The sequence below is a fragment of the Eutrigla gurnardus genome (assembly GCF_963514095.1).
Source record: "Eutrigla gurnardus genome assembly, chromosome: 12".
NCBI classification, from domain to species: Eukaryota; Metazoa; Chordata; class Actinopteri; order Perciformes; family Triglidae; genus Eutrigla; species Eutrigla gurnardus.
The window spans coordinates 14,497,569-14,524,841 of NC_139926.1; the positions used below are offsets into that span (position 1 = coordinate 14,497,569).

At 42.8% G+C, this 27,273-nt stretch overlaps 2 protein-coding genes across 5 annotated transcripts; both read left to right on the forward strand.

Annotated features, from left to right (window-relative positions):
- The first annotated feature begins 2,300 nt into the window (after window positions 1-2,300).
- znf148 (zinc finger protein 148) lies at window positions 2,301-11,930 on the forward strand. 4 transcript variants are annotated; one of them, XM_084022486.1, is made up of 7 exons: window positions 2,301-2,425; window positions 4,469-4,863; window positions 6,038-6,163; window positions 6,286-6,409; window positions 6,596-6,679; window positions 6,767-6,885; window positions 7,208-11,930. In XM_084022486.1, exons 2-7 carry the CDS (start codon window positions 4,492-4,494, stop codon window positions 8,840-8,842), a joined length of 2,460 nt encoding a protein of 819 aa, XP_083878612.1. In that variant the 5' UTR covers window positions 2,301-2,425; window positions 4,469-4,491; the 3' UTR covers window positions 8,843-11,930. The 4 variants fall into 4 exon arrangements, with proteins under 4 accessions (XP_083878612.1, XP_083878613.1, XP_083878614.1 ...); XM_084022487.1 differs by lacking the exon at window positions 2,301-2,425 and adding an exon at window positions 3,303-3,324; XM_084022488.1 differs by lacking the exon at window positions 2,301-2,425 and adding an exon at window positions 3,305-3,410 and having other exon boundaries at window positions 4,469-4,803.
- A 680-nt stretch (window positions 11,931-12,610) lies between these two features.
- Window positions 12,611-27,059, forward strand: slc12a8 (solute carrier family 12 member 8). The gene is made up of 14 exons (XM_084022056.1): window positions 12,611-12,749; window positions 13,325-13,465; window positions 13,555-13,701; window positions 14,928-15,119; window positions 15,221-15,452; window positions 20,184-20,297; window positions 20,486-20,573; window positions 20,827-20,914; window positions 22,068-22,214; window positions 24,205-24,850; window positions 24,931-25,025; window positions 25,119-25,236; window positions 26,342-26,402; window positions 26,703-27,059. Exons 2-14 carry the CDS (start codon window positions 13,331-13,333, stop codon window positions 26,878-26,880), a joined length of 2,241 nt encoding a protein of 746 aa, XP_083878182.1. The 5' UTR covers window positions 12,611-12,749; window positions 13,325-13,330; the 3' UTR covers window positions 26,881-27,059.
- The last annotated feature ends 214 nt before the right edge of the window (window positions 27,060-27,273 follow it).

A 27,273-nucleotide genomic window follows, 5' to 3' on the forward strand; every position in this document is an offset into this window, starting at 1 on the left:
AAATGCGCCATGCGTAAAGGCATTAGCGCAGTATTCCTGATAAGGAGTCAAAAAAAAAAAACATGGCACAAGTCAGATTAGGAATAAGACGCACGGGAGCCGATAAAGATAATCCCGTTATCTCGTTGGACGTAAAATGCCAATGCACCCCTCGGAGACCGGGATGAACTGAACACGAACTAATGCTGCAGATATACCGAAGGAGGATAAGAGGTGGGGGGCGGGGTGGCGCGAAAACAATATTGGCAACCTGATGTAAACACTGTTGTTCTTGACCTTAAGGGACACCCACGCCGTTTACCGCAATGTCACCGGCGGTCTTCATACTCCGTTAATTGAGAGCCCACACACGCGCGCGCTGTGCACATGCTTTCCCGTTCGACACCAGTTCGATATCCTCCTGATGACATTGTATCACCTTTGAGAATTCATCAGTTCCAACACATCACAACACACACGCCGAGCCGGGCTATCGATATAGATGCTCGCTGCCAAGTTCGAGGAGACGTGCGGCTCTGCTCTTCGAGGTTCGGGAGACCGGGTGCCGGTGGAGACGCACTTCGGTCATCACCTATACCTCCTAACCAGAGCGCGTTTAACATTACGCGCATCGGGAAAGCGCGTGTGCACACACAAGCAACACACGCGCGCCTCCACGGATAACCTAGAAACACGCACACACGTCCGGAAAGACAGGACAAAAGGAAGACAGCGTGACTTACGGGGTGACCCTGGGCTCTGCGGGCTCCTCTACGCGCCCCATTGTGAAATCCCCCGTTATTCCCGCTTGGAATTCTCAAATGCCGTGGTCGCAGTCCACGTCTCTGCAAATGTACCAGAGGATCACATAGAGGATGAGGAGTATGGCGAAGATGAAGAGCGCTACTAGGATGGCCTTGGTCACCGGAGAGATGAACGACTGCATGTCAGGAGCAGAGCCGGGCAGAGCGGCGTGGGGCTCCGCGTCCGTCCGTCCTCAGTCTGCTATCTCTCTCGTTCTCCACCTCTCCTCTCCGCCACTCCGGTAGCAACTGTTGAAGACGGAGCCCGCGGCTTTGTCGTGCGCGAGCACACACATTTAGAGCCTGACGCACAGGCGCGCGGCGCGTCGGGGGCTTCCCTTTGCTAGAAGCGGCGCAGGAGTGAGCCGTCTGTCCCCAGATCCACTCTCTCCGGCTGCATGTCGCACATCAGAGGAGACAAGAGACAGGGGAGACAGCAGAGATAACAGTCGTGATTCGTTCAAAGGAGGTTGGAAAAAAGCACGATGCAAATTCAGCAGGTTTATTAGACTGAATCCAGCAGAGACATTTCTAGACACAGAATGGAGAAGTTGTGCGCCGAGCTTCTGCACTTGACGGCAAACAGGTTGATTAGTATTCCTCACGGCGGCGCGTGTGCATGTGTGCGTGTGTGTGTGTGAGAGAGAGAGAGATGGCTCGGCATGACAGGCTATCATCTTATCACGACCCTCAACATCCTATGTTTGTGGCAAAGCTGTCAATCGAAGGATTAACAGATGAATCCAGATGGTTATTGCAGTAAACCACTTGATCCGCCCTTTAATTTGCATAGGGTAATTCATATAAGGTTGCTACTTAGAAATTGTTGCCTTAACACACCCTTTCAAAAAGAACTAATCCCACGTTAATCCCATAAAAGGGGCTGATAGTCTAAATCTCATGGGAAACTGTTGTCAAGTCATAGTAATGCAGCTGTAAATGTAGAAGATAAACTATGTCATAAATGAAAAGGCTGTTAGAGGTTTTCTTTCTTATATACAGAACCTATAATGTCACTTTTGTAACTTGCATGGTCACTGCGGTGTACAATCCAGCAAAATTAGAAAACCAGCTATGTATTCTTAATTTTGGCAATATGAGCATGCACTAAACATCTGGAAATAGGCCCGAACACCCTCACATGTAGTCTATAGACATGACTGCATAAAACTGATTTTTCATGTTGCCTCTTTAATAGGCTTCGTGCTTAATTTCCGCATGGATCCTATCAGATGACCACATATCATATATATAGCCACTGTACAGACAGTTAATATAGCCTAAGTCATTATCTCTGCTTAACCACGTTGACATATGTCAGTTGGCGGGCTATTTCAAAGAGGAAAACAATCTGATAAAAAAGACCAGAAATTACATTAAGACACTATTATTAAGGATAGTTTTAGCCTGTAGAAGTAGGTCGCCAAAATGAAGCACGAGAGAACATTATCAGCAGCAGCAGCAGCAGCGATCGGGGGCGCACTGTACCTCACCAACCGCTGCTGACCACTAGATGGCGACAAATATAAAATGCTAAAGCTTCGTGAAATGTGGTGGTGTATTTGATTATTCCGCACACCATCATTGCACTGTAGTCTTGCATAACAATCATGACAGCTAAACGGGTTTAAGACGCACAGCAGGTAAGACAGTGCAGCGTTAATAGTTGACATAGTACTTGTGCGCTCCTGAGACTTATGTTAGTATTTGTCTTCGTAGCGAGCTAGCTGGTTGGCGAACGTTAGCTTTACTAGCAGGCAATAACATTGTGGCCTATTGAGCAGAGTGGCTGAGGAAGCTTGAGGCGCTAGCGGCAGAGCGAACTAGCCCCGCTGACAAGTTTGGTGACATGTGAAACTGGGAGTTGTGTTTTGTGCCACGTACGTCATTTTATGCGAGCTAGAATGAATTGTTGAATACTGCACCTATAGTGCTACGTGGACGCGATGTCAACTGTAAATTACAGCAATACAGCCGGACCAATGTTTGCAGCTACTTGCTAGCAGCTAGCTAACTAGCTTCAAGCAGGCCGTAGTCTTTTGTCAAGTCAATGGAAGTTAAACAGAACTTCCGGTCACACAGCCTTCAAAGTAAAGCATTAACTGGGGCCATTGTCGTACTGTTATGTTTAATACAGATAGGACACAACATTTTATTGGCACAATTAGACTGTATTGTGGTTTCCCGAAAAACATGCCTCGCCAGTGGTTCAAATTGAGCGAAATATCATCCGATATGGCGAATGACAGTGGCTCCTACTAAGGATTCTTCATTAATATGGTTGAATATGTTTATGGCACAGGTGTAGTGGCAGTATCCATATGTTTTGTGAACAAGTTAAAGTCATTATTATATTTTAAAGTAGATTCATGTTTGTCCGCAGTGCGTTCTGTGTGAAGCGCTGAACGAGCTTTAATTTGAAGGCACATTCGCGTCTCTTCCTCCTCTTTCTTCGGCACTTGTTGTGATGTAGCAGCCTTGACAAGCGCGGCTAGCGAGCTGGTTAGCAAGAGGCATAACCCACTTAACCCAAAGTGACACAGTGAGTGTGTTTACAGATGGGACCAAGTGGTTGTTGGTGTGCGTGTGAACCGTGACAGATGCTTACCCGCCTTACTGTCTGCTGTGGTCAGTCTGCATTAGCTAATTTACATCGTCAAACCTGTTAACCACACGGTCCACAAGTGCTACATTCGCTAACGTTAGCGTTGCCGTTTTTAGACCAAGTGATTGTTTGTTAACTTACTGGTTGGGTCTCGCTCAACCCTGAGGGCAATGCCATGTGTAATGTTGCAGGAGGAACAAATAGCTGGTTTCCTAACGAACGTTAATCCGTCGGATCTGGAAATATCAAGTTGTCAACGTAGACTTAACGTTTCATTTATTAAAAATACACTTGGAAAGCAGCTACGTTAACCTATACGAATTCCTTCAAACGTCTCCATGCTTGGCCTTAGAAGAGCAGCACGTTATTTCGATGCATTCTCAACTTTCTGTGCGGCTCGACGGTGCTTGCTATCGCTGTGTACACTGTATAGTACATTTTGTAACGTTAAGATGAGAGCACACAAACTACCAGCTGACCCAGTTAACTAAAGTTGACACATTACCGAGAAGAGACATTGTGTGTGCAATAGATGTGGAGCTAACTAAGTGGGATCATAAGTCTTAATGCTTTGTGAGTTAGAAGAATCTTAGTGGTAGCCATGTCCATGGTATTAAGTGTACTAGATGCGCGAGTGAAACATACTGGGACTAGTACATGTCATATTTATAGCAACAGAGCCTGTGAGTGTTTTAAAGACCACTCTCATAGAGTTTGACAGGCTACAGCTACTGTTGTTGACTTGTCCTTGCTTCTGTACCAATTGGTACCTGTTGGTTTAGGTTTAATGGATCCAGGAGTGGAAAAAATCCCAATTTAATTTTTGGAAATTATAGGTGTATGGGTTACTTGGAAGTGTAAGCTTACCACCATAGTTAGTCACTTGGACTCCTGCTTCTTTGCTAGCTTCATGTCAGATATCACAGTGGAAATATGTTTTGGACTTGAGTGTTTTTGTTGTGTGGGATAGCACATCCTCCTCATAATGTCAAATAAATGGAAAAGAATCCTGCTCCATTCGTATGTTTGGTATTTAGCTTGCCAACATTATCCATTCGTCTCTGTTTCTTTCTCTTTACAGACCTAAAAACTACTCTATGTAAGATGAACACTGAGGACAAGTTGGAGGGTATGCTGCTGAAATGCAGCAGTGGAGGAATAGACGGAGGTGGGAGAGTCGGGCTGGCCAGTGGAGGACTGGTGGTGATGACACTGGGGGAACGATCACTTGCAAACCACCCTCTGTTGGCTGAGGATGACGACGACGACGACGACGACGATGATGATGATGATGAAGACGAAGACTTGACCGGGGACTCGCTGGTCACACACGACCTGGTCCCTCCGGAGCAGCTGATGATGCAGGAAGAGATGTCAAAGAATGGCCGAGGCGCAGAAGAGGAGGGAGGAGGCGAGGTGGGAGTGCATTTCCCCCTAAAACTCACCAATAAGTTGCCCTGCTTGCTTCATATTCCAGTGAGTTCACGCCAAGCAAGAAGTAGATCATGTATAGATAGGATTGTTTGTGTGGAAACTGTTCCTATGGTCTCCATGTCATTCTCGTGAGTCTTCCTTCATGTCATCCCATGCCTTAGGGACATCAGTTCCTTCGTCACTGAAAATCAGGTATTGAATCGCATATTCCCGCTGTTGAGACTCGAGTACAACGCCAAATACTGTCATTTAATTTTGTAAATTGAAGGCTGTATTTAACATTTAAGGACAGTGATATAACGGTAATAATTCTGTCTCTCAACAGAACCTCACTGAAAATAACCTTCTTAAACATTTAGGAAAATATATTAATATATTACCATGGTGTCACTAGTTTGCACTCTTGAGCCTTCACACACAGGAAGGAATTAGCTTTCTTAACATTATTCATTTTTCCATTTCAAAAGAATAAAGACACAGCACATGTGCAAACATCGAGGATCACCTGAACCAATCCTCAGGATCAGGCTGAGGGTTGCATAATTCCTGTTTAATACAACTTAGATGTTATAGCCATAGATTTGCCGATAATTTCTGTTGGTAGGAAAAACATTGTACTCGCCAAATAATTTACTAAAATCTTGGAGCATAACCACATCATCATAATTTCAAATAAGTCACCTGGGAGATCTGCAGATGCTCCGAGGCCAGCTGATGATGCCAGTAATTTTTCAGTATGTTTCAAGGACTTGAGTCTGTTATGCCTCCAGCAGGGGGTTGTCCTCAGAGGATGCTTGAACCACATCAACTGCCTTCTTAATTTGCAATTCAATATTCAGAGCATTCATATTGCAGCAAACAACTATTTGCTGTGTAAAGAAATAGTGGAGTGATATCTACCTGAGCAGAGAACGTGTTTTTTTGACATAGCCGAACAGGTTAGCTCTCTCAGCAGTTACGACGGTGAGCTGCTTGCCCAACCGTCGCCATGTTGAGAGCCATTCAGAGGCAATAGAAATGCTCCCAATCTCCTATAGGGCATCTTTATATTGTGGAGGAGAAGCTGCTCCATGTTGAGGTCCCCTCACATTGGTCGATTGTCCTCACCTTGTCCTATTGCACCTGCCTGACCCTGATGAGCTGCAGGATGAGTTGTTGGGCTCTAAAGTAGGTGTGCTTTGTTAATTTTTTTTCTTGTATGTTCTTACTTTTACAGATGACCATCAAGCAGGAATTGAAGCCGTCTGAGACACCGGTCCAAATAAAGAAGGACAAAAAAGCAGTGAAGGACCTGATGGTGTGTCCCAAGAAGAAGAAAAGGAAACAGCGTTCCCCAGCAAAGGTGCAAGTTAATTTGATCTCAGAAATCATGTTGTTTTTAAATGGCCTGACCTGCATGTGCGTGATGTGTGTAATAATGAATCAAATAGTTATTTAATTTTTTCTTTGTTCCTTTTGCTGTAGATTCTCAACATCAATGATGATGGATCATTGGGGACACAAACCCCCAAGTGTCATGTTTGTGTTCACTGTAATGCTGCATTCAGAACCAACTACCATTTACAGAGGCATGTCTTCATTCACACTGGTATGAATTACCTAGTCATGTTTTGATATGCTATTATTTTTAATTTTCTGCTTTGAAATTAGATATGTCTTGACAGTGGATGAAAACGGGCAATTCTAAATAAATAAAAAAAAGTTACATTGAGTATCATGAAATACAGCATCTATATTTGTATTCACATACTGATGTTTGTTGTTCAAACTCAAGGTGAGAAGCCATTCCAGTGCAGCCAGTGTGATATGCGCTTCATTCAGAAATATCTCCTCCAGAGACATGAGAAGATCCACACTGGTGAGTGAAGAATTACTGCAATTAGTGTGCACTTTTATTTTGTTTCATTTGAGTCTCAAGTATTTCTCCGCCTCTTCTGTTATTTAGGTGAAAAGCCTTTCCGCTGTGATGAGTGCGGGATGAGGTTCATCCAGAAGTACCACATGGAGAGACACAAGAGGACTCACAGCGGAGAGAAGCCTTACCAGTGTGACTACTGTCACCAGGTATGCTCAGTTTTTATGTGCTAGTAAATAATGCACATGGAAGCAACAAGATAATTCAATATGGAGGTAAATCAGATATTAAAAGCAGCATAACATCTAAATTGGAGCTCATATCAGTAGTCTGTATATCTGGACTGCAGTGTATGAACACAGAAAGAACTAATGAAAATGCTAGCTAATGCCGTTTTATAGTTAGTCCAAAAAATAAAAATAAAATAAAGACCTAGCAATGAAATTGCCTGCAGTGCCTCACCCCAGGTGTATCACTACATTGTGTCTTGTTTAGTGGGACAATAACAAATAATGTGTCTTCTGTCCACAGTATTTCTCCAGAACAGACCGTGTTTTGAAGCACAGACGAATGTGTCATGAAAACAGAGAGAGAAAGACCAACAAGGCGGCTGGTAAAGTTGGACCTTTGCGTGAAGCGGATTCTTTGGGCCTCCCCTTTCTCACCAAAGAGTGTTCGCTGCCCAAGAAAAAGCGGCAAAAGTGTGCGGACAAGAGTTCAGGAGCTTCGACTGCTGCACCGACAGATGGGCACACCGTCGCCGTTGAAACGGAGGAGAAGGAGGAGCAGAGACAGAATAAAATCGAAGGTCTACCCCTCTATGCTGTGTCCTCCAAAGTCAAACATGAGTATGTGATTGCAGATTACGCCGTGGAACTTCCTGAAGAAGCGGCTAGCCAACACCAAGAGGGAGATGTGTCATCAGAGGACACGACTCCTCCCAAACTAGTCCTGAAGAAAGTTCCCAAGAGGAGCCTTAAACAGACAAGTGAACAAACTCCTCCCGGCCTGTCCACTCTGTCCTCCTTTGAGGAAAACACAAAGGTCCCACAGTACACCTTTGAAATTGTGGACAAGCAAGGCCTTTTAGAAGTAGAAAGCAACGCTGATCTCGAGTCAGTCGAAACACTTCAAGGAGGACCAGCAAAGCCAGCAGCGAGCAGCACAAACTACGACGACGCCATGCAGTTTCTCAAGAAGAAACGTTACCTTCAGGCTGCAATGGCCAACAACAGTCGAGATTACAGCCTGAACACGAGCAGCATTTCTTCTCAGCCGCCTGTTGCACAGACGGTGGTGTCGGCCATCATTGACGAAACGGTCCCCGCCACCATTCTGGAGCCGCAGCCCATCAACGCCGAGATCAAGGCGACGCATGACAAGAGTGTTTTGCCGGATGAGGTTCTTCAGACGCTGTTGGACCATTACTCCAACAAAGCCAACGGGCAATCAGACATTTCATTCAGCGTGGCTGACACAGAGGTGACATCAAGCATATCCATTAATTCCTCTGACGTTTCAGACAGCAGCCCCGTGGAGAGTCTGGGAGCCTCTAGTGCCCAGGCTCAGCCAGCAACGGAAAAAGTCAGCCTCCTGCAAGAATACTCCAAGTTTCTCCAGCAAGCACTGGAGAGAACCAGCCAGAACGACAGCTACCTGACCAGCCAGAGCCTCAGCTTGGTGTCCGAAAATCCCACCTTAGCAGGACAGCCTCTGTTCTCCACCGAGAAACAGTTTCCTTCCCCCAGTAGGTTCAAATCAGGGATGAGCTCTCCATTAAGGTCCACTTTAGAGAAACCTAACTTCGGATTACTGGTCGGGGACTCCCAGCACTCATTTTCATTTTCAGGTGATGAGACCACCCCTCCCTCCGCTGTGTCCCCAGCCGAGGAGGACTTTCTGGAGCAGGTCTCGCCCACCAAAAAGACAGACTCTTCACAAGGCATACTGCAGACTTTTCAAATAAGCTCCTTCGATCAGAACTTCAAATCTCATTTCCAGGCATCAAGATCTGGATCCTCCTCACAGTTTACTGTTGCCAATGGACAATTAAGTCTGCGAGGACACAGCACAGACTTCTCAGAGTTCCCCTTAGTCAGAGTCACGGAGACCAGGTCTCAACTGAACTCCTCCCCCGATGTTGCTTCCAGTGAAACGTTTGGCTGAAGGGAGGGAGGAATAATACATTTCTGTTAATAATTTCAGCAGCACTTTATCTCTTGTTTCCTGTTTTGCCAAAACAAGTCCCATTGCAACTCTGTGCTCTTTCTCACAGCTTGATAAAGCATATTTCATGTTTTTTTTTTGTTTTTTTTAAGTGCAACCTCATAATGGAATTACTGAAAATTGATAAATCTTAATTAGCCTCTCCCCTTTAAGAAAAAAACTAATTGTAATTGAGCATGGTTATATTTCCTGCTCCAGAATGTACATTGAGAGATTAAGTGACCAAAGTTTAATTGCAAGAGATGAATGAGTGAAATATTTTTTCATACCATTGCCACTGAGTTTATGTTTAATGTCAATCAGTTTGCCTTGCACAAAAAAAAAAAAAAAGATCAAGTCACTCTTGCTGCTTAATGCAATATTTCCACTAAAATATAGGCCCTATTTATATATATATATATATATATGCCTTTTTGTTCTTGCTGTAGCTACCTCCCCTTGATGTGTATCTGGTTATATTTAAGTCCACTCCTAGAACTTTGTTAGTCCAGCTGTGTAACTCCTGTCAAATTGTCTACTGAAATGACACCATAATTAGATCACAACTGATTTCTTCACTTTATGGGGAAGCCACTTTACTGTCACCTGAAATGGGTGTGTCCACATGATGTGTGTATTGAATGCTACAGGCTGATTGTATTCATCTGGTATGGAAACTAGTTAATTCTGTGTAATTTGGTTGGTGCGATGGCCAAAAAAAAAAATACAAATTAGAAATGAATTAATGTTTTCCCTTTGTGGAATTTCTTGGCACATACTTTTGTGACTTGAAAGGAAGAAAAAAAAAATAGACTTCAAGACTCAAATAGTTGAATCCATGTAATGGTCCCAGGGTCGTTATTTCCCTCCATCAGAATAAGTGTGGCGTAATGAAATTACTTAAGAGGATTGTGCTTAATTTTTTGCACAATTTGCACAATGTTTAACAATAGGGAATGTAGTATGTACTTTCAGATTTGGGTTATTTGTAATCACAAATGATGCTCGTTGCTTTCGTCACTTAAATGTAGCTTTTGTGGCTGCGTTTTTACATCACATTGATTGTTCTTCTTGGAAGATGCACAGGTTTTGCGGAAACAACAATGTGACCTGACCCACTCAAAGTTTTATGGAGGCTATATTATGAAACACAGTACACATTGAAATGGGGTGCTTGGTTCTCCAGTTTTATTAGTTGTGCATACGTGCCTTTCTTTTTCTTTTCTTTTTTGTAATTCCAGGCTTTTCTTTATTCATTCCTGTATATGTATGTCTGTCTTTTTCTCCGTCAGTGCTCTAAGGCTACTAATTCCACTTGCACAATAACAGCAAACACATAAGCTATCAAACTGTTCAATCTGCAATACCTTGAGATCTGGGAGCATTATTTAATTTTTCATATTCATGTCATATTTTATTATTTCAAAAAGCAAAAAGAAATGGCACCGAGTTGAATTCTCAAACCATTCTCTGTGGTTGGAAGGAAATGCCATTTTCTGTGACTGCGGTATGTGTATATAGTACAGAACCACGTGTCCGATATCTAGTTTTGATGACTATTTACTAGAATTCAGTTAGCCAAACCTGTCCAGACCTTGTTGCAAGAGAAATGCGATCTCGTGAGGTCTCATCATGTATCTCATCGCACGGTTGATTGTTTTCCATGCGCACATGTACGTGTAATGTCTTAGGTGCTATTGTGTGAAACACTTTTTATATGCGCCATCGAATTGGGTTTTAAAATTGACGTTAAACTCCCTCTTGTTACAATTCTACGGACAATCAGGGACGGACAGCGCCCGCGTTAATCATCAAATGCTTTATTTTTTCTCCCTCTTTGAACATTCCCACTAGAATGTATAGAAAATATCCTGATGTAAATACATTGTATATTTTTTATGTTTCGAGAAGTACTCTTAGCTCTTTGTGTCAATAGAGAGGACAGGCTTGTGCAAGAGACACTTTTTGTCAGTGGAAGGCACGTCAATCAGTTTTCCAGCGTTTATCACATTTAACGATGAATTCACTCGGTGATGTGGCGTTCTGAGGTTTGTAAATATCTCACCGTTGTTATCAGAAGATAATTTACACTTTCACAGATTTATTGATGACTGGTCAACTTGACTTTTCTTCTTTTTTTTTTGTAAGTGTATGCAGTTGATTGTGCATTATGATGGGATTTACTGTATACAACTGTTGGTAATGAAAAGAAAACGCCACCCAACTGTAATGTCCATTTGTTTTTGAAGTAATGGTCCACCTGAAATCACACGTTCTTTTTTTTTAATGAAGTATTTAACCTCAGCAGCTGTGGTCGGCTTGAATCCATGTCAGTTAAAATAGCTTTTGGGTGGAGTATAACTCCTAAGCAAGTGCTTTGGTTGAACTATTTCACGAGCTGCCCATTTCATTCGAAGCAATTATTGAAAGCACAGTGCAGATAAGTAATTCTGCGTCGGTAAATTTGAACCCATGAATTGTTCATGGAGAAGTTTAAATCCAATAAAGCAAATGATGGAGATTCATGAATTATATCAGCAGTACTATGGTATTCTTTTTCCTTTTTAATGGAATATTGTCAGTAACCTGGCCATAAGTGTCCTTGTATAAGCTAGAGAAAATGTTTTGTGTAAAAAGATCTGAATTATTGAATTTTTTGATAAAAAACTATTTTTGAAAAACGTCATTTAAGGCACTGATATGTACAGTATAGCATATGCAGTCACTATTGCTACCCTCATTTATCTCTCGTACAAGTCCTTTGTGTCAAGATCTTTGAAATGCCGATGGGAATCTCCTTTGATGTTGGCATTTTCATACTTTGGAAGAACTTGACGCCGAAGCACTACCGCTTCAATGTACGGTTGATCTTCAGTTAGACAGTAAGATTTATTTGCATGGTCTTTAACTTGTCGGGTCGAGTGAACTTGTTTTATGAATAACGTGCAGCTTTAATTGTAGCTGATTCATTTCAGTAAGTAACCCATATGATTAGATTTTTTGCAATATGTTATGATTTGTAAACAATCTGATTCAATTGTTGTTTTGATTGGTGTGTGTCATGTCCTTATAAAATAAACAATTCACAGTATTTGACTTTGAATTGGTTTTGATTTGCAGAAGGCTCAGCTGCTGGTGCCATTCAGGATGCCAATACTGTACTGGGGAACAGTATCCCTCAGCCTCTTTAATTAGTATTTAAGTCTGGGTGAAGAACATGAAATTGGAAAAAATGTCATCGCAATTTCCCACGCTCCAACTTGTAATTATTTAAATGTCAAATTTTGTCTGAAAAACGTCACCAACCAAAAGATGCCAATCTTTAAAATGATATGAAGATCAGCACATCGTCCATGGATGGTGGAAATAGAGAATGGTTGGTTGCTGCCGGTTACATCCAAAGACATCATTCCTTTCATTTGTCTACATGTGTCGGATATATTTCATGATGTGTTAAATACACACTAAGCATGTATGTAAATGAAACATCCCAGTGTAGGCCTTAAAAACAGGCCTAAAATCATAATTATTTCCCAAAAGCTTGAATCCTGTCATGTTTTGGAAAATAATTCCACTAATAAAAGAGAAGGAAATAGAGTGTCAGGTGCATTATTCAGCTTTAATCATTAGTCAACATACTGAAGGGCTTGCCAAAACTAACACAGGATCCTTGTGCATAAGCAGCAACACACCCTGGACGCTATAACTATCTACAGTTACCTGCGGGCTGTTGACGTTGCTCAAGTTAAACGGTCCCGTTCATACTGACTGGAGGAGTCTCTGAATGGAACAAGGAACTGATTTGTCCTTTTGATAGCTGAATATTCCTCTTTATTTCTGAGCATGGAATGATAAGGGACTCTGAAAGGTAGGTTGAGCTTTTTTTTAAATACAATTGTATTTAATGAAGACGCCGTATTGCTTATTGGCTCGTTTAAGAGTGAATCCCAGAAACTCAAATGGTTTCCTGGAGCATATTTGATGTTTTTCCACCAGGAAACATTAAATTGACTGATTTGTGAGTTAGGTCTGGCGTGAACGGTTAAAGCCGACTACGGGGTGAGTGCCGAAACAACTGATTTAAAGCTAAACGTTTCTTTACAACGGTTGTACAAATCTGTTCACCGCCGTTTAATGCTAATTAGGCTATACCTTTCATGCACTAACAAACGGCCTGTATAACATGTCGATGTATTGTTTAGCCTAGCTCATTATCGACGTCTATTGAGCTGCTGCCGTGACGAGCACACCCCGTCGCATCCGGGTGTGCTCGTGCCTGTCCTGCTTCACCTGTTACTGTTTAGTCGGGATAGGCGGGACCAAAACCATCAGGGTCAACACGAACTCATCCAGGCTTGGCTAAATCGTTCACTCATTAATGACTTTATGCTGAATTTCTATGGCCCACATGTGGAAGTGTCACGCGACTGTTTACGCTTGCAGGCTGCGATGGAAACCCTGCCTATAGGCTGGACTGTGCACACCTGTGACCAGGTGGGAGATGGGGCGGGTCTGATGAAGGGGGGAGTCGCTGACACCAGCACAAGCCCACGTGTGAACGATCTGTTTCATGAAGATGCACAGGTAGAGTGTTTTCTCCTCTAAAAGAATACCAAGGCAACGTGTTGGCGTTGAAATGCCAGTGCTTTGACTGGTGTGTGTGTTTTGGTCAGGGCTCCCAGCAGAGCAGCCAGCCCTGGTGGAGGATCAAGCTGTTTGTGTGGGAGCCTGTGCTCTTCGGTACCTGGGATGGAGTTTTCACCACCTGCATGATCAACATCTTTGGTGTGGTGCTGTTCCTACGCACCGGTTACCTGGTGGTTGGTACACACTATTGCTCTCTCTCTCTACCTACATTACCCCTTTTCTTTTTTTACATGTTTGTGGTAAATATGAGGAAACACTGACGGAAAAGCTGCACTCTTGCTATGTTTGTATTTGTCTTAATAGGCATTAATATAGAAGCAAAACTCGTGAAGAAATGTATTTTATTGAAGAGATGAAAATAACAGATCTGATTGATTTAATTGACAAAAAACTACAAAATATCTGTGTCAGCCTATGCTGAAGGTCATTGTTCTCCTGGAGCTTTATCTAGCGATGGAGCAGTTGATAAAGGTTCAAAGGATTTTTTTTGAATAGGGATTGAATCCTAATATCCTGTTTCTCTGACTGTCATCTTTTGAAAACAAAAAAGAAATTCCCCCAAGATTAAACTATTCACTATGCCCTCATTTTCACGCTCTTCCCGAATTGATTGCACAGTAAAAAGTTTGCTTGAATTGCGTATTCATGTGTCGTTTTAAAGAGCAAAAAAAAAAAAAGTACTTTTCCAATCAGAAATTGACAGTGTTGTGCTGAAGGTTCCCACTGGCACATGATCCACCCGCTCACCAATAAAGCCACTCTCAATCTGTGGGACTCCTCCGGTCTCACGGTTGTCATTATAGTCAGGACCACGTACAGTGTGAGTCTACATGGCCTCCTTTAAAATGAGAACAGTGTAGACTCATTTATGATGTGAGTTTAAAGGGGCAGTGTGCACCATTTGCAGACTGGTCCTCTGTATATGGATATGTAAAACTCCCTGCATGGCTGCTTATAAGACTTGAATGACACAGAAAGGACTAAATTGATGCTTGTTTTCAGTTTGAGAACATCTAGCCTCATGCCTGGTTAACACACGACCTCTGTCGACCTCTGTCGAAGCTTTTGATTTCCATTTTTAGCCACAACCGTCATTAAGTATGTGTCACCCTGTCAGTTGATCCCCAACGGGTTATTAATGGGAATGTGTCATCACAGGATGCAGCTGCAAAGACCCTGTGATCTCAGCGGCTACATTCATTTAGGTTTCACTTAACAGCTCAAACATAGTTAACCGTGTGGGGGAAAGGGTTTCTTAAATTAGATGCATCTTATCACAAATGACTTGCTTCCTTCATTACACATAGTCTAAAGTACCTGGTGTATGTTTGCATTGGTTTATGGGCCTGATGTTTGCATACTTAGGAGATTTTGGCTTTTGTCTCTCAACATCATCCAGGGCAACACGGGCGTGCTGCTCGGGATGTTCCTGGTCTCCTCGGTTGTGCTGGTTGCTTTGGTGACGGTGATGTCGGGGATCGGAGTGTGTGACCACTGCGGTGTTGGGAGCGGGGGAATCTACTCCATGATCTCCACCGTCCTGGGCGGCAGGGTCGGGGGCACCGTGGGCCTCCTTTATGTGTTTGGGCAGGTCAGTAACGAATCCAGACTTTCACGTGAGACTTGAGTTGGCTGTTTTTGAAGGATAATCCACACGTCTTCCTTCCGTTCACCCTGCCTCGCACCTGGCAGTGCGTAGCCGGAGCCATGTACATCACGGGTTTCTCCGAGTCGGTGGCAGAGCTGCTCGGCCTGCAGAGCCAGTGGGCGGTGCGCGGCATGTCGGTGGCGGTTCTGCTGGCCCTGCTTGGTATCAACCTGGCCGGTGTCAAGTGGATTGTCCGACTCCAGCTGCTGTTGCTGGCAGTACTGGCGGTGTCGACGCTGGACTTTGTCATTGGCACCTTCACGCACCTTGACCCAGGTAGGGCTGGGGGTCGTGATTATGCTGAATATGGAGGGTAAAGTGAGAGGATGAAAGGGATTGTGGGAAGGGTTAAGTCAATACTGAGGTTTTCTGTCTTCTACTCTACTCTGTATGACTATTTTCAAGACAAAATATCCTCAAATTATTCAGTTTGCCCCAGAATTATATTCAAGGCCTTTGAAGGAGCATTTAGCCAGATTATTATGTATTTAGTAGACACTTGTATTCAGAACCTCTAATTCTAGAATTGTAAATGAAAAATAAGTGAGCGTGCCTCAGTCAACAACTGAGAGAACAGCCAAACTACCAAGAATGCTATTTTGGTGAAAAACAAAATGTCAAAAAAGACTGTAGATTGTTCAGGGAACGATAAATATGCCAGCAACGCTATCACCATTCACTTTAAGCAAGATTTACTAAAATGATTTAATTAAAATGAGATAAATAACACAAGCTCTACATATTTTTTACAGGGAAAAAAAAGAAAAACAGCATGCACATAACTCCAACCCAAAATATGAAAAAGCATATCTCTTGAGTTCTAAATGTGTAGCAAAAAAGCATTGTGTCTTTTGGAAGTTGTAACTCATGAGGAACGTGAACATTGTTTTGTAGATTGTGTTCAAAACAATATTTTTAATCTTGCTGATCTTGTTACTAGTTTCCACAGCATTGTTTCTGGTCGATAAAAATGCATTTATGTCGGACAGGGGTGTGTGAAACTTTTTTCGAGCTCCGTAGCAGACTTGGAAAGAACCACAGACTGTTGACTTGAGTGGTGAATGTGTGTTACCTGTTGAGGCCAGTAGGTGTAGCTGTGGTATCACTTATTGTCAATATTGCTGTCGTGATCCACAGAGGTTAGATCTCTACAGTTTACTTCTTCATGAGACCTTTTTAATGCATAATTTGACCCTGTTTTTTCTTCAATGAGTACTTCCTTCGCCCCCAGTGGCTCATTAGTTTAGTTAAAAACTTCTTCTGTATAAAAAAAACCCCATTTCCTTCGGTTTAAGCCAACTGGCAGAGACTGGCAGTGTATTTAATTACAAGATTTTCTTCTTTTTTTTCTCTTTTCTTTTGTGGGGAGGAAATGTTGCCCTTTTTTTGAGTAGATTGTATTCTTTTGCTGGCCGTCAGGAAGTCCTTCCCCACATTTCCTGTTCTCACTGATTATCAACGTCCTGTCCAAAGGGAAGCGAAAAGTGTTCCAGGAGTCAAGCCACTGCCATTATATTTTACATTATAGTCACAAAATAGTCACTATATCATAAGAAAACCAAACATTTAGAATGTACATAAAGAAATACTATTGTTTGCTTTTCCCCAGAAAATCAACCTGTCCAACTTTTTTTTCTGCTAGATTAAGCTTTACGACATCTCGTAGCCCAGTGTTAAGAAGAACAGACTCTAATCCCGTACTCCTAACCTGCAGCCGTCTTCATCGTATAAGCAGAGCCCACTTTGTAGTTATGAAGAATTGTGGGAGAACCACCCATAATGTCTCCACCAGGTTTTTCCAATTAAGAGCTTCTGTGCGTGTTGTGGTGGTGACCTCATGTTTGGCAGAGGACCAGCCGGTCCACTAGCATGTTAAAAAAAAAAAAAGTTCAGATTAGCTTGAACTCACTGAACGCCGATGCTCATCCTGAAGGGAAAGAGCCACCGCCAAAATCATGTGGTCACAGTTTGATAACTTTCAGATACCATGGCAACCAACTGCCACAGCTGAGGTATCAGCCAAGTGACACATCCTACTAAATGAACACTATATAGGATATTGGCTTGTTGTCAGTATGCTGGCAAATTGTCGATATTGGTGATCTAAAATGGTCCAATTTAGAACTGAATGTAGTCAATTAATAGTTTTGGTATTTGTGTTGGACTGTAATGTCATCTCTTCTTCTAGTTGTACCTTATTCAGTCCAAATACACTCTTGGCCACTGTCTTAACGTCTACAATGTGATGCTGATTATTCTTAGTATCGTGATAGAAGGATTTAAGGGTGTTGTTATATATGTGTATGAACTGTCACCTGTAAATTGACCCGGCTTCCTCATTTCTCCAGCCTCAAGGATCTGTTAAGTGACAGATTATGACAAGTCCTTCCTGCTGTATTACCACAGGTATCAAAAGCTGTATAGCTGTAATGTGTGAGAAAAGCTCAGAACAGTGCTCTATCCTCTGTGGTGGGAGGACAGTGTATTTAGTTTGGTCGGTAACACTGCCAACGTATTGTCTGCACCGCCGAACAATTTAACCGCTAAAAGCTTCTGATCGTCGTGTACAGATGAAATACAATCACACACTGTTACAGAGTTTAGTGGAAGCATATTCCCAATCCCCACAGAACCGGAAGCCATAAAGTACTGCTTGGGGCTGGGGTTTAGGGTGTTAACCAGACTCACCCACATTTTTGGAAAATGACAAAGTGAAAAGGCCCCGGAACTGAGATCTGAGGCCTGCTGCTGCTCCACCGGAGACCGCTACATCATCCCTCCCTGTGATCCACAATATAATGCTCATAATTCCCAGTCATCCCAGTGGGACCTGCCCCATCTCCTGTAACGCCATAACCTGCCCTGTTCTCCGTGCACAGCAGTTCATAATGGCTGGTGTGGGAGAGTAAGAGGTCAGTGAGACGGAGGGAGAGGCCTCAGACGCTGGTGTAGTCTAACTACACATTCCAGTCTGTGTCAGAGGAATGCTGAGTTCAGAAAGGAGGCCCGCTCTATACACTTGTTCTTCCGATGATATAATACTGCACAGCTTTATCTAAAACGTGTTGCAGGCCTTCATAAAGCAGTTTGATTTAAAACATATATTAGCTAACAACCAGGCTGTACATGCTAACATCTGTATGCTAACATGCTGACAATGCCAGTTTTGACATGCTGATATTTAGTAGGTTTAAATGTTTGTTTCATCAATTTACCATTAACGGACTTACCAAACAAAAAACAACATCTGGGACTTAATGCAAAATGTAAGGAAGCTGCCAGCTGTTATCTGCCGTGTGCACTGTATCCGAGGGCAACTTGGGTCTCCCAATCAAATAAATCTGACCATGCCTTTACAGAGGAGCATGATATGAGAGGCTTGTGAATATGCAGGTGGAAAACTTGCATAAAAGTTCTACTTGATAGACATACTTGTTTGTAGTTTTATTTTAAAATCTTTTGAGATAAACGACTCATGCATTGTATCCAATCAGTGACTTTGTGTTCATAGAAATCGTTTTTAGAGTCAGGCATGGTTGGATTGTGGAGGGTATGTTGTAATATGGGTGGGGAGCCCATGATGAAGACACGGACACTGACTGCACTGGATTTGTTAGGTTCTGATTGTTTGGACAGAGGGCCGCCTCACAGGGTCAAAGATTGACCAAGAGTTTGGGCATCTAATCCCACTTGATTTCAGTTTTTGCAGCCTCCGTAAATTCCTTTCCTGGTCAACATGTGTATTTGGAGTTACTAGTCTATGCAGCCCTTATGGTTTTGGCTTTTGTCTAAAACAAAAGAAGAAAAAAAATTGCATTCTTCTCTCTCTCTCTCTCTCTCTCTCTCTCTCTCTCTCTCTCTCTCTCTCTCTCTCTCTCTCTCTCTCTCTCCCTCTCTCTCTCTCTCTTTTCTCTCACACTCTGTCTCCTTCTCTCTCACTCACTTTCTCTCTAACTTGGAAGCTGCTGAGCTTCTGAAAAGGGTGGTGACTTCCTTTCGGATAAACATGTCATTAATCTGAAAGAACACATTCTTTCCCATCGCAAGATAACCAAGAGGGAAATGTCCGGTGTTTTAACATAGGCCTGCCCTTCAGACTGTGTAGTTTAAATGGCCCACTAGTGCACAACTATCTCACCTGCTACACGTTCAACAAATAGACCTAGACTTGATTTAAAAAAAAAAAAAAATCCATAAAAAAAGTCTGTTATTGCACTAATGTAAAAAGTTAAATAAGAATATTATTATGCTGGTAGCATCCTTTAGTCATGTACCGATTGTTACAATTTAGTTTCAAATAAAGGTTCTATTACGGTTTACAATGCGTCAAACAAACTGTAGGCTACATATTGAACACCTGATGTGTTTAGTGTGCAAAATCCGCTGCAGCAGATGTGGTGCTTACATATAACTTCTCCAGGAAATGCAGTGCAAAAACCTACCACGAACCATCTAGGAAGAAAGAAAATGAAAATAAGCCAATGAAGAAACCACGGTAGTAACTTTTAGGCAGGTAGAAATACAGCAACCAGCCTGCAGTCTAGCACTATAGCCGTTAATTCTGAGAAAAAGCAAGTCAAATATAATGCAATTCAATCTTATATGGGCAATATTGTGGCTGAGATTGGACCTTTTTTGGCATTTTTATTCCAACACATTCGCAGTGGCCCTAAGCTTTAGAAAGCATGATCCGTCTTATGGACTCCGAAGGGCCCCTCCATGGGGCACTGACTAACCGTAGTTATTGGAGTTGGGAGTGAGATTGTGTTGTTTATTCATAAAAAGGTTTTTCTTTGTGAAATTATACAAATTAAAGGACATTATCAAATTTTCTTTTTTGGTAATTCATCACAATCAAATTTGAAAATAAAAGCACTCTGAAATGGTCAAATATTGATCTATAAACACATGCACTTATGCACATTGTAAAACGTGTAGATCATCCAATCCCATGTCAGTCTATATTGAGCGCTGCTCTGTGTTGTGTGTTGCTGTCTCCTCTCTCAGAACATGGTTTCATAGGTTATTCACCTGGGCTGCTCAGCAGCAACACACTGCCAGATTACACTCCGGGAGAAAACTTCTTCACTGTCTTTGGGGTCTTCTTCCCTGCTGCTACAGGTGAGGTGCATGTGCAGTAGTTATTTAGAACATTTATCTCTCTTTAAGGTCAACTGTCAACTGTGTGTGTGTGTGTGTGTGTGTGTGTGTGTGTGTGTGTGTGTGTGTGTGTGTGTGTGTGTGTGTGTGTGTGTGTGTGTGTGTCTGTGTGTCTGTGTGTGTGTGTGTGTGTGTGTGTGTGTGTGTAGGGGTTATGGCAGGCTTCAACATGAGCTCAGACCTTCAGCGGCCCGAGCACAACATCCCTGTGGGAACACTGGCAGCTGTCTTCACCTCGTATGACGACACACACACACACACACAAATGTTACTTCCCAAATGTTTTACTTTTATGGTCCTCTCAGATGTGTCTTCTTCCGAAAGGGCAACCTTTTCCACCTTTTTATTGGAGAGAACAAACAACCCCATATTCCCAGCATGGCCCCACCAAACACTCACTTGCTGGGCCGTGATGAAACATTCACCTATTAATAGTGGGAATGCAGCAGTTCTTAATAATCCTGTATGGTGTACTGTTCGTGACCCACAGGTGGTTCCTGTATCTGGTCTTTGTCTTCCTTCTGGGGGCCATCTGCACCAGAGAAGCTCTGCGCTATGACTTCTTGATAGCAGAAAAGGTAAACTCCCCCCTGTTTCCATCCCGTCCTGCTAGAGAGGCCCTCTCACAGTACAGGAACACGGGGTGAGGTGAGGGGATTCCCCGGGATGGCTCAGTTTGTTGACGTGGGGTGGTGAATCAGGCTCTGACTGTATATATGGTTTCAGTCTTGAGATGTAGGAGACATTTAACCCCATCAAGTAGAAATACTCATAAATGAGATCCAAATCAGGCTCAAGTATTTGTTGTTACTTAATACTGTTGTATATCCCTCAATTCATCATGGTGTACAACTCTACAGCAGTCCAGTTGTTGGCAGTAGAGAGCACTAGAGGCTAGTTTTAGGACCAATAACATGAAAAAGGGAATGAAATATTGACTTGTGAGTATCATCATTTACGTCCAGACACTATAAAGTTATTTAGCAGAAACTCCACAGATGTTATCATGTACATGAAATTACATATCTGTTCTTTTTGATTGGACTGATACTAATATCACATATCTGGCACTGTCAACGATTAAATATCATATCCTTTTCAAAGATTTTGACAAGGATTTCCCATCCTTAAAATATTATCGGACAGAAACCATTGAAAATGACATGTAAGGTCTCTTACGTACAAGGTATGTAAGGGTTTTCTGTTCAACACACACACTGTGTACTTTATATTCCACCTCTGTTAAATGGAGGTTTGACATTTGAACTCTGGATTCCTGGCCAGATGGAGCCCGGGTTTGTCATCCATATGGACGGCTGCTGTGGGGAAGATCAGGCCTGACGGGTTTAGTCATCATGGCTCTCTGCCAGATGTCAGTTTGTGTTTCAGTCCATCTGCATCGGGGCTGAAACATCTAGAGATGAATCAGCGGTTGTTTTAGTTTGAATGCACATGCAAAGAAACTTACTGACCAGTTGCATTTCTGTATATGAAATTGTGGACTAGGGTGTACAAATAGTGTAGTATCCATGCAAAGCTAATATTGATATTAAATTTTGCTTTAACCAATCACCGACTCTTTTCAAAAGTCCTTGACTTCCGCCAGTGGTTAGCTCTCATTGTTTTCATAAGGGGCTGGCTGCAGCGGAACTGAACTGGGTGTAGCTGTTGTGAGCTCTCGACCCCACCCCATCCTCTTCCACCCTCTGTTTGTTTTCCTTCTTCCTCCAGGTCTCCTTGGTGGGCTTCCTCTTTCTGCTGGGCCTCTACATCTCCTCCCTGGCTTCCTGCATGGGCGGCCTCTACGGAGCACCCAGGATCCTCCAGTGCATCGCCCAAGAGAGGGTCATCCCCGCTCTGGCCTTCCTGGGAAGAGGGGTGGGTGGATGAATGGAGAAAAGAGGGATGTCATGACATTAACAGGATACTGAAAAGTATTCGCAAGAGTCACTATGATGTGAATGATGATTATGCAGTGAGGGAGTGTGTTTACTGACCGCTGAGTTCTCTTGTGTTCAGAATGATTATTTGCTCTTAACCCAAATTAAGCAATACTTTACTCTGACTGTTTAAATGCATCAACATTATTTGCAGGAAATAGATGGCACAAGTAAGCAAGACGTTTAACCTCCTTAGTGACACATTTTTGCACCTGTTTGCACATATAATACGTCCCAAAGACTATAATAACCTGTAATTCTTTAGAGTGGCAAACATGAGACCAATTCTTAAAGTATAGTTCAATTTCCCGTTAATGATTCTGATTATCTTTGCTAATTATTATTGTTAGACAAGCTCATGGATGCATTTTCATGATTCTGCATTGAGTTATCCTAGTTAGTGGGATTAGCTAGTTTAGATCAATTCACAACATATTTAGGAAGCAGCTTCTCTTAAAAGTATGGAAGCACATTTTAAGGCTTCTAAAAGATTGCATACATGCTCTTTTTAAACAATATAATTTAGTCATCAAAGTACATTTATTGACCTTTTCAAATAACAAAACATTCCCAGTCAGTGGTCCACTTGCTGGCTTTTGGAGAGATTTTGACTATTGCATAAAAATGCGATGCTCAATTTTTAAGAAAACACAGATTAGAAATTCTTTAAAGTACTTTTGATTAAATCATAAATAGTGTTATGTTTTGCAAACAATGTCGACAAGTCTTTCTCCCTGAAAACTGAAAACAACAACTTCTATTGTTCAAGTCTGTGCCAAACCATTGTGAACCCATCAAAAGCTCAGAGAAAGGCAGCCTTGGGTTAAAAATAGAACTTGTCTCCACTAACACCAGGCTAAGGTTATGATGAGTTACTGATTGATTACATAGATATCCACATCATAACCACATCACTCCCTATATCTTCACTCTGAGCTTGACATGGCCAGGAAATGATCTGACTTAACTGATGGTAACTAAACATCTTTATATAATTACTTAAATTAGAGTCACATCAAGTATTTTTGGATTACCTGCAGTAATTGGCATCTTATAACCTAATAAGCAGTGTTGTAATGTAACTAAGTAGGGATAAGTACTTGTATTTAAGTAAATGATCTGAGTACTTCCTTGGACTGCTAATGAGTGTGTGTAGTCTGGATGCTCAGGGGGTGTGGTGGGTGGACTCAACAGGAAACAGTGACAGGCCTGCCTAACTATAGAGTACCGACTTCACTCCATAGAAGTGAGTGGACCGACTGCATTACGGCAAAGAGTTACGACTCGCCGCCGCTACACAGTCATGTCCACATCCTGACCCCGTCCACCCCCAGTCTTCCTCAGACTTCCCTGGGTGGCAGCGGTGTCTGACCTCTCTCAGCGGGCTGGAATGAGGCCCTAGACATCTTGGCCCAAATCAAAGCTTCAGAACAAACGCAGGAAGGGCGACGGGCAGGGCCCGGCTCTGCTGTGTGCTCTGGAGGCCCGCCAGGCACACAGCAGAGCTCCTTAAACTGTGTGATAGGAGCTGGGAAGTGAAAGCAAGCTAGTAAACAAGCCACATGTGAAAATAATTGCTAACTCTCCACTGGTTTAGTTTTGCGTTACTCAAATGTAAGTTCAGTTTAATTGCATCGCTCCCTGTAGGTGGCTGTTTCTACTTGTCCAGAAGTGATGGTTGTTATTTGAAGGGGGGGAAAAAACGTTTGAAGCTGTGAAGCTGCAGAATCTCAATCAGGAGAAACGGGACAATCTTCTTTTTCCAAGCTGCAGTGTTGACTTGGGGACACAAACGTGCATTTTTACAGGGGGTCACTGGAAATGACCAAAATATCAACTTTTTAATAAAATTAGAAGAATAAAATCACCATTATTTTGTTAGTGGACGTCCAATGCTTTTCGATATTGTGACTCTCCCTCTCTAACAGCAAGGTCCAAACAGGACTCCAGTGGCAGCTATCTGCCTGACCAGCCTGCTGACGATGGCCTTCGTGTTCATCGGGCAGGTCAACGTGCTGGCGCCCATCGTCACCATCAACTTCATGCTCACCTACAGTTTCATCGACTACTCCTACTTCAGCATGGTCATGACCCTCCGGCTACAGACTAAAGAGAAGAGGGACGGCTTCGCCCTGGCCAAACGAAACCAGCGTGGGTCAACCGGGCCGAGCTCTCGGCCTCTGATCGAGACCAATCCCCCGAGCTACGGCAGCGGAGGCCAGAGTCCGCAGCCGCAGGGTAAAGGCACTCTGTTGGAGTTCACCAAGGACATGGACCAGATCTTTCCCCCCGTGTCAAACGTTGATGCCGGGACCGAGAAGACCTCTTCCATGCAACAGCTGAGCGGTAGTTACAAGGGCGGAAAGGCTTGTGTCACTACTAAACAGAAGCTGATGGACAGCTTTGGATTGGACCTGAACAGCAATACGTTCCCCGAAGAGAAAGGAGAGGAAGCCGAGTTGCAGTTTGAAGGCGGAGAGCCCGTGGCAGGAGAAGAACCACAGGTCAAATGCCTTTCCAAAGGAAACCATGCTGAGCAGGATTCATGTGCTGACCCTCACACTCACAGCTCAGGTGATTAGCTCGATATGGAGTAGAGATCATGGATGATGGTTGTTCCTGTTTTATGGTGACCCTTTTATTAAATCTTTCAGGTGGAGGTAAAGCCGAGCACCAGAGCTTTGAGGTCAAACCCATGCGGGATTCATTATATGCAAAGTTCTCCAGTCACTGGGCGGCTCTTATCGGGGTAGGCTTCACATTTCCTGCTGTACATTATTTCTTCTTTTTTAATGATGACCATATTTTCCGAATTTAATGAACCTATTTGTTTTTCTTTCAGGCATTGAGCTCCATATTGATTATGTTTGTTATTCAGTGGGCTTATGCCTTAGCAAACATAGTCTTCGCCTTGCTGCTCTTCTTCTACATCGGGAAAACAAATCCTGGACTACCTATAGGTGATTTCCATCAGTTAATTTCCTGTTTAGACACGCTAAGCGTGGTTTCATGTCCTTTTAGCGTGAGATGTCCTGAGCTGTACAGGACAGTCCCACATAAAAAGTGCATGTATTATGCTTACATAATGGGGGACAGAGGGAGTTTCCTGAGCACCTATAGTTCATGTTAGCCAGGACCAATACTGTGCATACGCTTGTTCCCCAAAAAAGACATTTATAACTGCAAAGTAGACTGTGTTGTATAAGCTAGCATTTGTCTTAGAATGAAAAATAGACTGCAACACGAACAAATTGTGAAAACAAGGCTAACTGTTCCTTGCCGTGATATAGAACTTTTCGTAAGCAGGAAATTGTTGATCGCCCTTCGTGAACTGCATTGTGCATTCTATGAATCACATGCTTTTCACGAACACATTTCATGACACATTCTCTGTTTTTGATATTGACTTAATTGTTTACAGGCTGCTGAGAGGAGGAAACATCTATTTTTGTAGCAGGTTTGCAAGGGCATCCCATAAACTTGTAATTTTAGGCCTTTTACAACGGGAGCAGTCTGCAAGTAAAGCCTTTCATATGAGCAGAAACTCCTTCCTGCATTGTTTCTTTTGTGTCATTAGATGGTTTAGATTATCCCATTATGTGACTTTTACCTTTCGAGGCATTTGGATTTGGATCCCCCCCCCCCCCCTCCTCCTCCCTCCTCCTCCCCCCTGCTCAGTTGTCATGTGACCTGATAATGTACTGTGGCACATTTCTGTGAGTTTCACTTGCAGTCTTCTTCTTGGCTGGCAGCTGTTGTGGTTTAGGATTTCTAGAATAGCTGGACGGGACAACCGGCACCTGTGCATCAAACTCACCACAGTACAGCGTGCCTTCGCGGTCTGACGCAGGACATTTCTGAGCACCATATCTGCAAGTGTTAACCACTTGTCCCACAGGTGGTCGATGTGATGCCGCGGTTTCCCCCACCAGTTACGACACTTCTGTGAACATTTACAACTTCAAACATTGAGGGCTTTACTGTGGTTTTCTGCTGCTAGTATTAATATCAACAGATTTTGTTCATTTTTCCAGATGACAGCTTGTATGTTTTATTTATTTGCAGGTGCTGCAGCTCGATTCAGCTTTTTCACCTGGCTCAAATCAACATTGAGTCGCATTTGCAGGTATTGTATGGTTGTTAAGCTACAAAATAGTACGAAATGGTCCATCAGGAATCGGTTTTTAATGAAGAGTGATGGATGAATAAGAGATTTTAATGTCATCCATCACAGAAATGACTGATCTGTCCAGATCACTGATGAAGCACAGACTGAACACAGTCATTTTCATACTTTGATACAGTATCTACTCATTCTTGTATTAATAAGTCATAGAATGTAAGACAAGGCAATGACCTGTACATTTTGCAGGTCACACAGAACCACCTGAAAACCATCTCTCTGTATTATTCCCCTGTCCTTCAGGGGGAAAGCGTCTCCTCGGGATGAGATCATAGTTACCCCCTCTCTGTCTGGAGTCGGACTGAGAACCAAGCAGCTGACGGAGGAAAATGCTGACTTTGCCTCTCGTCACCGCTATCACCAATCCTCATTCATCGGGGCCAAAAAGATGGTGCAACCGCCACTCTACGGACGGACTTAAACGCCGCCTCTGTTCCAAGCTACCAGCCTGGTGACACACTTTCTGCCTCAAACCTGTTACAGAGATATTTGGTGGCTCAGATCATTGTTCTTCCATAAACGTTAACCGAATTAAAAATTAATATATGTCTGGATATATATGGCTTTTGAAGTGTCACATTCTTTGATAATGTTTTTGTTATATTACTATACGGCTGCGTCACTGGTTAGCTATTCATAGTAGTCGGCAACAGGTGTCCTGACCAACAATAAATTAGAAATAACAAAATTGTCATATTAATCAGTGTCGTCTGATTAAAGGACTGTGAAGAAAAGACTCAGAGGACACTTCACTTAGTTGAAAATGTTCTACTGGAAAACCAAAAACAAGAATAGGTGGTAAAATAATCTAATT

Coding starts and splice junctions, on each gene's coding strand:
- znf148 (XM_084022485.1), top strand. CDS start 3,383: ATGCTTACCCGCCTTACTGTCTGCTGTG. Junction 3,411..4,468: donor CCGCCTTACTGTCTGCTGTG/GTCAGTCTGCAT, acceptor TTCTCTTTACAG/ACCTAAAAACTACTCTATGT. Junction 4,864..6,037: donor CCTGCTTGCTTCATATTCCA/GTGAGTTCACGC, acceptor TTACTTTTACAG/ATGACCATCAAGCAGGAATT.
- slc12a8 (XM_084022056.1), top strand. CDS start 13,331: ATGGAAACCCTGCCTATAGGCTGGACTGTGCACACCTGTGACCAGGTG. Junction 13,466..13,554: donor TGTTTCATGAAGATGCACAG/GTAGAGTGTTTT, acceptor TGTTTTGGTCAG/GGCTCCCAGCAGAGCAGCCA. Junction 15,453..20,183: donor CTTCACGCACCTTGACCCAG/GTAGGGCTGGGG, acceptor CTCCTCTCTCAG/AACATGGTTTCATAGGTTAT.